Consider the following 14,841-nt stretch of genomic DNA (forward strand, 5'->3'; position numbering starts at 1 on the left):
TGCCCCACCTCAGGGCCGGGGCGGTCGAGGGGCAGTGCGGGGGCCGGCGCCGGGACGGGGTGGCAGTGGGTGCAGCGGGTACCCCCGGGCGGGGCGGCAGGCAGGCGGCAGGGCGCGGGGGGCACCCGGCAGCGGCGGGGCAGGGGTGGCCGGCGCTGCTGACGGTGCCGGGCGGGGATTACCGCCTGGGGGCCCCGCTATCGCCGCGTCCGCTCCCTGCCCGAAAGCCGGAGCCCGCCCGGGGGCGACGGGCGGAGCGAGCCGGGGCCGGGGCTGGCTGCGCAGGGCGCCTTCCCCCGACATGTCCCCCAACTACATGAGGAGCTTCTCGGAGGGATGTGTGAGTACGCGGGGCGGACCCGGGGCCGGCAGCCGGCAGCCAGAGCTCCGGCCCCCGACGGCCAGGGAGCCGCGCCGCGCCCCCCAGCCCCGGGCACGAAGCCGCGGTGCGGGGGGTCTGCCTGCCGCGGCCGCTCAGCAGCAGCAGCAGGCCTGCCAGGGTGCTAGGAATGCCCCTGAGGGGAAGCCGACATGTAATTTGCAAGAATAAGTATCCTTAGGTTTGATGATGAGTTATTTTGGCACCATTTGACATCGCGTAAATCAACAGAGCCGCAAAACGAACGGACTCGCGGTCGGAGCGCTCAGCTCTGCCTGGCGCATTGTGCACCAGCAGGATATGTGTAACAGCGGTGAAACAAATCAACTGCTCAGTGCTGGACGAATGTTTACATAAATTTAGCAGCAACAATAAAAGCTTCTAAGCCATTATTTTGTTAGAAAGCTACTGCAGCCTTCATAGGCAAACCCCCTCCTTTTTAAAACAAATAGAATAAAATAAGTATTTTGGATAATGAAAAAGAGCAAGTAGGCCTCCAACAATAACGCTGTTCATTTTTGTTTTCATGCTGAACACGTCTGTGATTTGCAGCTCAGGCCACCAACGGTCATTGGCCAGTTCCACACGCTTTTCTTTGGCTCGGTTCGTATGTTTTTCCTCGGCGTTTTGGGCTTTGCTGTTTATGGCAATGAGGCCTTGCATTTCAGCTGCGACCCAGACAAGAGAGAGGTTAATCTTTTCTGTTACAACCAGTTCAGGCCTATAACTCCTCAGGTAATTTTTTTTTTTTAATTGTAGAAATCCAATGTTAAGAAAATAAACTGCAGAAGTTAAACATAGTTGTTCCATATAAGTAGTAACAACTGACTGGGCTAATTATCACTTAGCTTTTTCATGAACGGTTTCCTTTTAATAACCTTTAATCTGTGACTAAATATAGAGTTGTGTTTTCTGTCCTTTGTAACAACAATCCTCACAGTTCAGAAACCAACTGAACTTTGCAAATTAAAAACATAACAGTGATTTTTACCTTTATTGTCATCTGTTTATACATTTGTTATATATTAAAAAACAGACTTGCAAAATGTTCCAGTATGTGCATGTTTTAGCTGTCATAATGCAGTTGTAAATGATCTGACAACTACATTTCTGCTACATTTTAGGTATTCTGGGCGTTACAGCTGGTGATTGTACTGGTACCTGGAGCTTTTTTTCACCTTTATGCTGCATGTAAGAGCATCAAACAGGAAGATATCCTCCAAAAGTTGTTCTATACAGCTTTTTATATCTTCTCTGTTTTCCTAAGGATTATCCTTGAAGCTGTGGCTTTTTGGCTTCAGATTCAGCTCTTTGGTTTCAAAGTGAACGCAATCTACATGTGTGATGTGAGAGCACTTGAAAAAAAGTTTAACATTACCCGGTGCATGGTGCCAGAGCACTTAGAAAAGACAATTTTTCTTATTGCAATGTACACGTTTACTGTGACTACAGTGGTCTTGTGCATTGCTGAAATTTTTGAGATCTCATGTAGAAGGCTAGGTTTGTTAAAAACTCAGTGATGTCAACCACTTCTAGTTATTTACCATCCAGTCCACCTGCAGTTTTAAAACAATGATTTCAAGCTATAACAAAAAAGTATCTGTCCTCTATGCAGTGTTGCAGAAGAGAACCACACTGGTGATTACTGCTGCTGGAGAGTAGTCATCTGACACTTATTCCTCATCTAAAAAACTACAAATAATCTTTTTTTTTTCATGTCAAGAACAAAGGCAATACGATTTACAAGCGTAATATGTGTTCATGACCTGCCACATACAATAGTTTTGCCTCCAGAGGAGTATCTGTATGTGAGCAGGAGGTTATTTATAAACATATTTTTATTCACAGCTTTTCTAAACACATGCAATTCAAGGTAACAAGGTTCTTGACCTTCCAGGAAAAACTATTCCAAATTTCTTACATATTCTTATGGCTTGAGAATTAAGCAGTAATGGTGGATAATGTCTGGGTACCAAAAAGCATTCAAATATTTTCCCAAGCTGTGCCACTGCTGCAACCTGCATCTCAGACCCCAGGGGCAAAGACTCCTGGTTAGGCTGTGGTGAAAACATATCCATCAATATCAACTTACTTTGCCAGCAGTCCAGCTAGTGTCATAAAGACTAACATGGTATTCTTTGTGCTGATTGGAACGCCTTACCCTCATTATGTTTTGGCTTACGATGTAGAAGACTTCTACTAATTTTGTATGATCACATTTTAAAGGGGTAAAAGGGCTTTATGCCTTCATTTTGCATAAGAAGCTTAAAAGTGTCAAAAGAAAATCTTGGAGAAAAGCCTTTCCTGGGTGCGATCATGCCTTGATTTCAGCGAGAGTTTTGCTTGTGTGTGACTGCAGAACTGGGTTTACAGAATATTTTGCTGTGTGTGTCACATCTAAGTTTTTATTGCTCTGACGAAAGTTGCTAGAATAACATTTAAAAAGAAGTCTACATACTAAAATTATTGCATGCAAGAAGTGTATTTGGATAGGTTAGGTCTTGAACTTTATATAGGTATCTGGTATTTTTGTGTGCAACAGCTTCTTCTTAAGGACTAATAGACATCTTGAACTTAGAATTGATTTAATTCCTTGTGCTGAAGTGACGTAACAGAAAAATAAAAAGCAGATTTCAGAACTGAAAGGAAAGGAGGAGGTAGCTTCCCTGTATAAAATATACACAAATAGCAGTCATAACAATTAGCTATTTCCCATTTGTTTTTCAAATACCCTCATCAATGGAAGGTTGCTTCCTCTTCCTCATTCATCATTTCTGTTCTGAATCTCAGTGAAACAAGAGACAGATTCATCACTACTTAACAGTGATCCAGGAACCAGCCAGGAACCACATTCAGTCAAAAGGAATCCATCAGCATCTTTGGACACAGTTTGAGGCCTGTAACACTGAAGGGAGGAACATTTTTGCTTCTTGAATCAAATTCAACTTATGTGAAAACATTCAGTGTAAAAGTATAAAAAGTTGAGATCCCAGTGACAGCATTTGGGTCCTTTCAGAAATATTTGGAAAATTGTGGGAAAATGACTACAAAATCTTTTAGCTAGCTAAATTAGCTTAACTAACTGACTGTTCGTTAAGCAGATCCAAAAAAGGTTGGGTCGCAAGAGCCTTGTAAACCTCACCCACAGAAGTAGTCCTCGTTACATAAATGGAATTGCATGATTTAGGTGTCTTGGATTTGATGGATTCTGGGCCATTTAAATCAAAGTGAGTCACCACTAGATGTATTAATTTTTTTAACATGCCTATCAAGAACAAGATGTTAAATTTCAATACATTCACTATATTAAAGCATTAATGTGTCATTTTTTCCCTATGGAAATATATTGTATGTTGTCTTAAATACATGTCCAGTTAACACTATCAGATTTGCACAAAATTGAACTAGTTATTTTATATTTGTAAGCATTATAATTGGAATAAGAATCACTGTGCTAACTTTTTGTTTGCATAATATACCATGTGCTTTGGCCGATACATGGTTTTTTGTTGCATACACTGGTATCCATCTGGAATTATTCTTTGCAATTTAAACTTGTAATCTCAGATAAAAAAATACCTATTTATAAATAAAATACAATATATATTTTACTACTAAAGAATTTACTTCCATGTGGTAGACACAGTTGTAACCAACTGTACGCAAATCACACTTAGTTAGATGTTTGTATAACAATAAAAAACCTCATCACAACCTCATCAGTATTTTCCCTGGTGCTTAATATTTCTATTGCTTGTTGCTCTTCTTCTGTAGATTTTAAAACACTTCAGAAAGGTCAGAGGAGTGCCAAAACCCCCAGCCCCTCAGGGGATTTCCTTGTTACCATCAAGAGCCTTGCAGAGACAGGACTGGCATGGGACTGTCTGAGGACCCCTGTGGGACTCTAGGCACCAGATTACCCACCACCATGCCCTTTCCCTTGGTGGTCAAGATCTGGAACATATGAAAACATGTTGTTCTTCCAAATGGGATACAACGCAGATTTTTTCTGCATTTCCGGTGAAATTAAAATTGTCAAATTTCTTAGTTTGTTTTTCATTTAAAAAAAATTGTGCATTATTGCCTTTTAGTGCAGATGTTTTTCTGTGACTGATTCCATCATTAGTTTCTGAAACATGTTGATGGATATATTACGTCCATGTAAAGAAACTATTTCCCCATGGTTGTCAACACTTCTCTATCCTATATTGCCATTTGTTTTCCTAGCATTCATTGTATTCTCAAGTGTTTCTAAACTTTTCTTTCTTCTGCATCTTCCAAACTCCCACCATTTCTATGCTCACTTACATTGCTTTCTATCAACTTCCTTCTACCCTTACTCCCTCTGCGATTTATAACATATCTGCATGCGTTTCTCAGTGTTGCACTGATTGTATCTGAAATGCTTAGCAAATAGTTAGAGAAGATCCTGAAGACTTTTTTTGCCATTATCAAAGGAATAATATAATACACTTGGTGTTTCTTTGATTCAATTTTTTTTACACAGCAAACATGAAGTCCTGTCTCCCAGAACACAGTAGGAAGTGTTTTTGTTGCTTACATCAGGGTCACATTATAAATGCTTCTTGTTTTCCACCATACTCTAGCTGCCTCATTTTCACAGACAGCACTCAAAGCAATCCCCAGATCATGCATTTGCAGTCGGTTTTGTCTCTAGCAGGGTATCATGCCCATTGCAGTTCTCATTTAACAAAGAGCTGTAATTGTTCCCTCCATCATCTTCAATGAAACAAATAGACCCAGTAAGTGACGTGATTGCCTTTATATCAAAGGTATAGATGCTCAGGGCCAGCCAACTTCCAGTATGTCACCACAACATCACAGTTCTATCCCAGAACTCCTTGTTTTGTTCCTTTTTTGGCTTCATTTCTTCTGATCAGCCATCATTTCCCTTCCATTCTCTTTTCAGCACTCTCCCATGATAGCTATTAGACAATGCAGCTACCTCTTCTACCATGTGCCTCCCTCCAACAGGCATCTTCCTTTACACCCTGGAGCACTGACATTCTTTTGTCTTGCAAAGAGCTGTTTTGAGACCAGGAGGAAGTGTGGCAACAGGGCCATTTAAAAGAAATGTTAAAATCATTTTACTATGTTGTCAGAATGAGAAGATGACAAACACTGAAATAACTTACATTGCAGTTTCTGAGATCCATTTAAAAACATTTTGTTTCAACAGTTTTCCCATTTCTTTTGCTGTTCTTAACCCCTCTCAGCAAAAACAGAAATCCCTGGAGGTTCCGCAGAGAAGACGTTATCCGGGAAGCGGTGAACCAGGAAGATGTACTTTCCAGGGCTGGCGGACTTGCTGAGAGCTGCCAGGAAGCAGCCCAGTCCAGCGGAGTGCTGTGAGCCAGGCCACGGCCGGGCAAGGCTTCCCCTGCCAGCAGCAGGACGAAGGGTGGAGGCCCAGGAGCGGAGGCCCAGGAGTCGAGGTGCATTTCAGTGCTCGAGGGCCTCCCAGACCTCCGGTGAGCCTCGGGGTGGCACAAGGGGAAGGTTCTGCAATCTGAAAAGCGATTTTACTTGCAGATCTGCCTACACGGGTTAAATCTACACGGTTCTATGGGCTGATGGGCCAAAGGGGAAGAGAAGGGCCAGGACCAGGCCACCATCCCCATGATGGACCGAGGTCTCCAGGCCCCTCCACAGGGCGGCTGTGGGGCGCGTTTCAAACACTAACGCAGCCACGCAGGCGCCGCATGAGGCTGCACGTCCCCGCGGCCGGGCGGGCGGCCGGACCAGTCCGACCGCCTGCGACGGGCCACAGCGCGGCTGAGGCGCCCCGCCGCTTCCCCCTCCCGACCAGCAGGGGGCGCGCTTCCCGGGAGCAGCGCCACCGGCGGCGGCCCGCCCACCACGCACGCGCCCCAGCGTCCCGTACCGGAAGCGGAAGCGGCCGGCGCCAGCCTCGGGAGCGAGAGCGGCTGTGGGCCGTCAGCTGCTGCCGCTGTGCCCCGCCGCCCGCGTGATGGCGGCCACGGCGCTTCCCCCGCTGCCGCCGCAGTTCAAGAGCATCCAGCACCATCTGCGAACCGCTCAGGAGCTGGACAAACGCGAGCCAGTGGTGGCGTACTACTGTGAGTGAGGCGGCCGCAGCGCCGCCCCGCCCCGCCGGCCCCTGAGCCGGGCCCGCCCCGCCCTGCCGCCCCCCCTCCCCCCCGCGGCTGGCGCTGCCACCACACGCCGGCCACCGGTGGTGGAGCGCGCCGCTCCCTCGGTCTGCCGGGCAGGTCGGGGTGCGCGGAGTGCCCGCCGCATGTACGGTGAAGGGGGGGGGAAGCCCCACCCCAACCCTCGGGGTGGTGCTGGGGGCTCAGTCTTTGTCAGCCGCTTCAGCTGCCAGCCCCAAGCTGCCTTTCACGTGCTCTGTTTTTGCAGAGTTAAGACTCTTTATAGTCGCGGGTGTGTCAGCAGCCTCCATATATGTACGCACGTGTATAAAGTCAACTCTTCTGTCTGCGCTGGGGCAGTCCTGATAATTATCGCAAAAAACTAACATTCGAGAGTGTTTTCAGAGTTTTTCTCCTGAAAAGACCTGCTTTCTGTCCTGTATCTTAAGTAAGCAATTTAGGTTTGAGAGTCTTTAATTCTCTTTAATAGTGTCAATTTCCCTTCCTTGTGGCTTTGTCGTTTCTTCAGGGTTCCCTATGGTGGAGAGTGGGTGGCTCTTTTTTTGTTTGTTTCATTGAAATAAACACAGCATAATCTTGCTGTTTATCTATCAAATTAACATGTAAATTTTCTAAGTTAATGGTCGTCAGGGTGGTGTCTGAGCTTTTCTAAAAGGCCTTCCACAGTTAATTAAGAAAAGCAAGCCTCTTGCTACAGTCTTAAATTCCCTCACAGTTGTTAACCACACTTGGAAAGTTTCTAAGACAAGCATATCACCAGAAATGTATGCTTATGTTGTTCGGTTTTTTCTTTTTATTGAGGTGTGAGGAGGTCATTTTGGGGGGTTTACATGGCAATAGCTTGTCTTCAAGAAGAGTTATTAAATATAAAAGAGGTATAATTGGCCGATTAATTTGTGAGACAGTCTTAAGTTTAGAGGATTAACTCATGAAATTCAGGCTTCAGAAGGCTCTGAAAAAACTGTCAGCCAAATGTCAGAAGAATAATTTTAATTTTTATGTGTTATGCAGGAATACCTTGCTAATGTGGAAAAGTGCCACCAGAGAAGTGAGATAGCCACGTGTTAGAACACTGGACGTTCTCAATAGTACTTGCTGTCTCTTGGAAAAACACAGGACAAATACTTGGTGTACCAGGAAGCACCAGCTAGGTCGAGCTCCACAAGTTTTTTTTGTTTATTTCTTTGGGTTTTTTTATCAGATGTAACACCCTGTCTGCCTACATAATAAAAATACTGGAGTTTTAGTGTAGGTAACAAAATACAAGTTTGGTTTTTTTTATAAAACATAAATGTTTTGGTGGCTGATCTTTTTTTCTTAATATCTTCTCCATTCTTAAACTTAATGTAAGTCTTAGGGTACAGGAAAAAACCCACAAACCTGTGTGTAATCATTGTAAAGTCCATTGCATTATCTGTCTTAAGTACCCTGAAAATTTGTGTATCATATTTTTTCATTTGAGTACTTCAGCGTATCAGGTTTGTTACTGAGTACAGAGGAGACTATATTCTAGAGATATCTTTCTCATTACATTACTACATAAAATAAAAAGCAGTGACACCTCTTTTTCAGGATGGGTCTTGCTTGGACCGTTCGGTTTTTTAAATACACAAAGAAGAATTAATTTTCACCAGTGTTGCACTGATGGCACTTACTTCCTTGCATGGTGTGTGAGTTTGTCTGGATTGACTAAAATGAAGAATTCCTGTTTCATAGGTAGTTGTTTGGGGTTTTTTAAATTTTAATTCCGGCTTTGAAATAAAAAAATAAGATTTATGAACCATTCATTTTGAATGTTGTGGGTTTAGAACAATTATGTGGAATCCCAAACTATTAATTATTAATACTGCTTCTGTCACAAAAATCTGTATACTTCTAGCATGCTATGAATAATAAAAAGTTTCCTAAAAAGGCAGGGGTTTTTTGAAGAGTAAGTCTGGAGATGCAAAGAAATTTCATGATATGTTTCAGATAATGATTTGAAAGCAACACAGATTTAATGTGGAGTTACAGCAGTGTTTCTCATGAGAAGCTTCACTAAAAAAGTGAGCATGTCTTTGTTGAGCCTTTGAAATGTGTTCCAGAGGAGCTTTATACGTTTGCTGTAATGTATTTTATGGAAAGAACGGTGTGAGGAAAGCTTGGTGTGTGTGTGCTGGAACATGTGGTGTTCTCTGTCCTGGTGCTCCTCCACCAGCTCAGTCTGCAGGCAGGTGCCTGGCACCTCCTCGCACGTGGTGGGACCGGGAGGGTGGTGTGGCACAGCAGCCAGTTGAGGGGACCCTATGGTGAAAGGTCCTATGGTGGAACAGTGCGGCATGTTCCATCACAAGGCTGCTTGCACAGCAGAGGGGGCACACCTGAATTTTGGTCATATGATGGATGTAACTATCAGTCTGAAGAAAAGAGTAAGGTGTTTATAGCTTTGGACTTTGGAATGTTGCCAGAAGTGGTTCATCCCTAGAAAAAAAGCTTTGGTTCTAATATTAGTGTTTCCACAGCACAGTAGTTTTCAGTATGGGCATATGTTTGCAAGGTTTTGATTTATGTACATTTTAGTTCAATTCCACTTGTATATTTCTGATAATAAGAGCTGTGTCACAAACTAATTTGATATAAGAAGCACGTGAACTCTGGTTTGCAACCTAAAATACTACTTTCTGTAGCTTAGCAATAAAATTGTCAGGAGGAGCTACTTACTGCTCGTGTTAATATTTTTGTTTCTCAGCAGCATCCACTGGTGCTAGAGGTGTGCTCTTAAAGCTGTGAATTTGAGTGGTGCTTACACATGTTATTTTGCATACACCATTTCAAACTTTTTTTTCTGTTACGTTTTTGGGTGTGGTTCATTCGAAGACTTAAACTAGTACATACCTGCACTGCCACCTAAAGAAGATACTGTAGTAGTTCTCTGTTCTCTCATTCCCAACCCTGATTCCTTCAGAAGCAAACATTGATGTAATTGTGTGATGAACACCAACAATAAACTATTTTTCAGCCAGGCCAAATCACTACCGCTTAAATAGCTGTGCTCCCACACAGACAAAGAAAAGGAACAAGGCACAGGGGCTGGGGCGAAGGCAGGGTTCCTGCTTTTTTGATATTGCTGGCATATGTTGATTTAAAGAAACTGTAATTTGATTAACATTAATCTCTGTTTTACACGATATGGGTAGCTAGAGCAGGGTTGATTAATACAACTGCCACATAATTTTCCACATGAAAAATAAAATGTTGAAGAACAGCTTTGATGCTCTTGTGCACCATAACACATCACAGATGCTTTTTGTTATACTTGCTAGAAATACTTCAAAATTTTTAAAAAAAGGTTTTATTTCTGGTAGTCCTGTGTATTCCTTACAAAGCCTACATGATGAACTCCATTTTTAGATACTCAAATTCAAAGCAGCATATGATGTGTCACTTTGTATTTGTTTGTAAACTGTTACTTTTTTTAGCCCTAGCCACTGTTTGTAGATGAACAAAATTGATTGAAGCAATAAAAATATATTTGCTTCTGGACAGTATGTACCGTAAATGTACTTGGCTGTAAAATTGTTCTACTTAGACCATAGACTGTAGAGAAATGAAGAAACCAAGTTTTATTTTAAGTCATACAGGACATGATCTCAAAATAATTTTCCTTTTAAAAAGATTACTTTATGGTTAATGCAAGCATTCAGTGCTGTGGTGATCTACTACCTTCTTTCGAAATGATTACCTCCCCATGTGGTACCTTTTGTCATGTTTCATGTTATTTTGTTAATCATTGTCATTAAGTGTGTAGCTATCTCAGGTTCAGTAAAGGTCAGCTGATTCAGTAGGTATGAGGGAGTACCAGTAAGGATGCTACATTGAGTGCCTAGCAAAAGGAAGATAAGTGTTTGGTGGTCAATAAAGTAACTTTCTTATGTTAAAAACTTACGGTCTGTTTGACTACTTTGAGATGTTATTCTGCAAACACAAGGAGGCAGGCTTTGATAAAAAAAAAATCTCTGGCGTTTGTAATAACTAAAGAAATTGTATCTCTAACTGGGCCGTAGGCAGTTTGACTCGGCAGTTATTTTTTTGAAAAATTGCAAGGTTTGAGAGTTCTGCCTTCCAACCTCTATTTAAGTGTTTAAAGCAAGATTTTCCTTACTAGCTGTTGTTTAACCCTTCAGTAGTGTTAAACTCTTTCCAAAGATGATTGGTAGTTTATTTTATACTTCCATAATTACTGGCTGTTTTTTGTTCTAATGCAAAAGCATCGAGAGAATGCTAGTGAGTTGCCAGGAAAGCACTGATGTTTCATGATACATAATATCCTAACATGCAGCAGTGTTTGGATATCCAGTGAATTCAGCATGAAAAATTATGATCCTAGTAACTTCTGAAAAGCAGGGCTGCGATAGTTTTTGCTTTACCTGCTAATCAGAAGACATTCATGTGGGATCAGTAAACTTCATCTGTTTAAAAAAGGTATGAAGAAAATCTACAATTCTCAAGTTCTTGAGATAGCAAAAGCACCAGAGAAATCCTTCCAAAGGATCTTACTGTTGTGTTAACATTTCTGGTTTTGTGGGATCAAGCAGGAGAGAAAAGCAAAAGACTTGGTGGGATTTTTTTTCCCACAACCGGTTGACAACCTCTTGATTCAAAAGTCATTCAGCTTTTAAGAGAAATACTAATCTGTTAAATGTGACTGGTTTTTTACTTTCAAGTTTAGTCAGACATCCATGAAACAAGGTTCTCGCTGCATACCAATTATAAGACTTTTTTTCTTTTTTTTTTTTTGTTAATTAAAAAGAGAGAGACAAAAAAATAGAGTTCATGGGCTGACTTGGAACTTGGGAAATAATAGCTACTGTGTAATTTTACAGTTGGAATACTGTTAATTTTTCACTGACCTTTCCTCAAGGCAGAGGAAATAACAGACAAATATTTTAATTGAGCTTTTAATTTATTCAACTTTTTATTGTATCTTGATGCACTTTGAACGACTAATTTAGAGCATGCATGTAATTCAGAAGTATTAGTGGAGATAAAAGTAACTGGTCTTTGCTGTATTTCACTGCAGATACTGACTTCATTTAGCTGGGACATTGTAAAATTGAAATGCATTAAATAATGTTCCTATAACATTTCTTATCTAATAAGATCAAATTCCTGAGTTTTCAAGTTCAAATATTAATTTTCTGTATTAGTTTTGTATAATGCATTTGTAAAAGTAAGTTTTCCATATTCTCATCTTACTGGTGGCAGAAAACTGTTTTGTGTGATGCTAATACTGTAAATGATTCAAAGTCTATTATTAGAGATTACATACTGAAGAATAGATTTAATCTGTTCTTTACTCAGGATGAGTTAATTGAAATGGTCAAATATTTTAGTAGTAGATATCCATTTCATAGTGTACTGTGAGACTTGCTTTGGTTGAGCTTGGTTGAGCTACGAGTATATAAAAATATTTCTCAGTTTATAATCTGCTCTGACAGATAGGAATGAGAACATAGAATAGAGCAAGTGTATTTCAGAGACTGAAACTTTATTTCTGAGGTATGTGGTATAAAATTACTGAAGTTCAGTTGTACTGTGTAAATATACTAACATGCATTTTTCCCACTTTACGGTTCATTGTTTTTTGGTGGATCTTTATTCAACTTGAGCTGCTGGAAGTAGAATTAAGAACTGTCTTTTCCTGTCTGAGGTTTGCTGCTGCTTCTGAAGAAGGGATGCATCAATATCAGCATTCTAATTTGCAGAATCACAGAACTGTTGAGGTCAAAGGGAACTTTGTATGTCAGCTAGTCCAATCCCCTGCTCAAAGCATGGTCACTAGTGCAGGTTGGTCAAGACTGTGTTCAGGCAGGTTTTGAATATCCCCAAGGATGGAGACACCACAGCTGCTGGGAGCAACCTGTTCCAATGTGTGATTATCCTTACAGTAGAAGATTTTTCTTAGGTTTAAATGGGATTTCCTGTATTTCATTCTGTGCTCATGGCCTCTTGTCCTGTCGCTGGGCACCAGAGAAGGGTCTGGCTTTGTCTTCACTCCCCACTGCCCCCTTCCCCACATCAGGTATTTATGCAATTGATAAGACCCTTTAAGCATTCTCTTTTCAAGACTAAACAGCTTCAGCTCTCTGTGTCTTCTGGCATGATAGATGTTCCTAGCACTTTACTAGCTTTGTGGCCTTTCCTGTGTCTCTTGCACTGGGAGCCCAGAACTGGGACCCAGTACTTCAGTGCTGTGTAGAAGGGAAAGATCACCTCCCTCAATCTGATGGCCATGCTTTTCTTAATGCAGCCCTGCATGCTATTAGCAGTTAGGGTCAGGAGTGCACTTTGGAAACTTGTGTTTGTCTAGGGTCCTTTGATTTACCGCACAGAGTAGTTTGAGATAGGTTTCTTCCAGTTTAGTTTAAACTGGAGGGTGTTCCAAAGAAGTGCTTCAAATCTGTGCTGTAATCACTACACGCTGTTTAGTCCAGAGTAGCTGCCTTCTCCTTTTGCCTTCTTGAGATCTCAATTGCTGTAAATCCTACAGTTCAGGTAGTTTTTCTGTTTTAATTAGAAATACTTCATTTTCTTTACTAAACTATAAAGATAAGCTTTGAAAGAAGCAGTAGTTTAGAAACTTATGAATGCCACGTATCTCTTACTCCAATTTTACAAGACCAAAATTGGTCCTTATATCAACCTGAAGAATGGCAGTGTAGAATACAGAGTCATTTCTTAGGATTCATGATAGATATTACTAGATTACTTGTTTTGTCATCAAAATGTCGTAATTACTGCTCTTGTTTGTAATTGCAAAACACGTTTTGATTGTTCACAAGTTGCTGTTCTTCAAATAACAGTGAATTATAATGCAGTTTACTATAACTTTCAGTAATTTTAAGTAAGAGACATTTTACTTGAGAGAGTTTTGACCTGACTATGTTTGTCTATCATGTAACATAACCTTGAAATAAGTGTAATCAATCCATTTTCCTCTGTAGGATTTAGAATATCTAAAAGAATCTGAGGGAAGAAGGAGTCATGATACTATGCTTCTTTTTTTTTTTAGTTTCTTAATTAAATTTGCCGGTAGTCTTCCTTCTCCCTATATTTGCCTCAGATTTTTTTTTCCTTGCACTTTTCCTTGCCCTAGTTTTACTTGAAAATAAATATTTTAAAGTGATTTTGTTTTCTCTGGAATGTTTCAGATTTTTAACTGATGGTGCCAGCCTAATATTTACCTTGTTTTTTGCCAGTTTCCTTAAACATCGTATAATGAAGAGGAAGTAGAAGGCCCTTCGAAGTTTGTCGGTGCTATTAAATCACTTTTTAAAAAGTCTTTTAATTCAGACAACTTGTACTTGGCCATGTAAAATTACCATGTATTCATGATCTGCATGCAGGAATTACATTGATGAAGTATGATACATTAATGTTCATGAAAGCAAGAGTAATTTTATTTTTCTTTGCAGGTGCGTTCTTTAAAAAAATACATTTGCAGTAGTTTGAGTATAATCCAATTTAATGTTTTTGAGTCCCTTGCTTCCCACCTTTGTATTCAAGCTGTTGTCTTCCTGTACCAAGCAGTAAACAAACATTTTTGTTTCAATGATGGGACACAGCAAAGAGGAAGGTGTAGAATATGAATGAATAATAAATTACATCCTGAAAAAGTTTTCATCTCTCAGTCGGAAGTTAAGTTAAAGTCAAAATATGGCCAAAGTTATGGCAATGTTTTTTCTTACTATTTAATGTCCATTTGTTACTATCAAATGTAAAAAATATTCCAGTTCCTAGTATTTCTTTTTTTTTGCTACACTAGGGAATTAAAGGGAGGGAGGGGAAGAACTGTAATCTTTGATCCTGTTAGACCTGGAAAAAGAAAGATGGATAGTAGGACAGAATTTAGAAGACAGAATCAACCTATTGTGCATGCTTGCTGGCTGGAACTGTTTTTCTCCAGTATTTTCACTTGGCACGGAGTTACTTTAAAATGGGAGTGCGGGGAGTTTCAGTTGTTATCCAAACATAAATCTGGAATAACTTACTGTGTATTAGGAATTAATGCCTGGCTTGTACTAAAGACAAAATACTCACTCTGAAATTGTGCTGTGTATTATTAGCAAAGGAAAAATAACATGGTATTACGTGACATAAATAAAAGCAGAGAAATTTCTGTAAAGCTCACTGTATAGTTCTATCCAGCACACCCACACTGAAGTGTTTGCTGAACAAGAATTAAGGGCAACAAATCAAGACATAAATTTTGTAGTTGTCTTGGCAAAACATTTTTCTGAGTATGATTACTTGCCAACTCTTTATGAA

At 40.7% G+C, this 14,841-nt stretch overlaps 2 protein-coding genes across 4 annotated transcripts in view; both read left to right on the forward strand.

Annotated features, from left to right (window-relative positions):
* The first annotated feature begins 248 nt into the window (after positions 1–248).
* On the forward strand, positions 249–2,875 carry GJE1 (gap junction protein epsilon 1). The gene is made up of 3 exons (XM_055811014.1): positions 249–340; positions 932–1,114; positions 1,504–2,875. The coding sequence occupies exons 1-3, from the start codon at positions 302–304 to the stop codon at positions 1,897–1,899; spliced, it is 618 nt and encodes a 205-aa protein (XP_055666989.1). The 5' UTR covers positions 249–301; the 3' UTR covers positions 1,900–2,875.
* Positions 2,876–6,290: 3,415 nt separating this feature from the next.
* The window catches only part of VTA1 (vesicle trafficking 1), a 39,654-nt gene continuing 31,103 nt past the window's right edge, over positions 6,291–14,841 (forward strand). The window contains exons 1-2 of one of the 3 annotated variants that reach the window (XM_055810088.1): positions 6,341–6,480; positions 8,107–8,250. In XM_055810088.1, coding sequence (XP_055666063.1) covers positions 8,229–8,250 — 22 coding nt within the window. In that variant the 5' untranslated portion in view covers positions 6,341–6,480; positions 8,107–8,228. Of the gene's footprint in view, positions 6,481–8,106; positions 8,251–14,841 lie in introns of all 3 variants that reach the window. The other 2 variants (XM_055810086.1, XM_055810087.1) reach the window with 2 other exon arrangements.

Source organism: Falco peregrinus, chromosome 7 (genome assembly GCF_023634155.1).
Source record: "Falco peregrinus isolate bFalPer1 chromosome 7, bFalPer1.pri, whole genome shotgun sequence".
NCBI classification, from domain to species: Eukaryota; Metazoa; Chordata; class Aves; order Falconiformes; family Falconidae; genus Falco; species Falco peregrinus.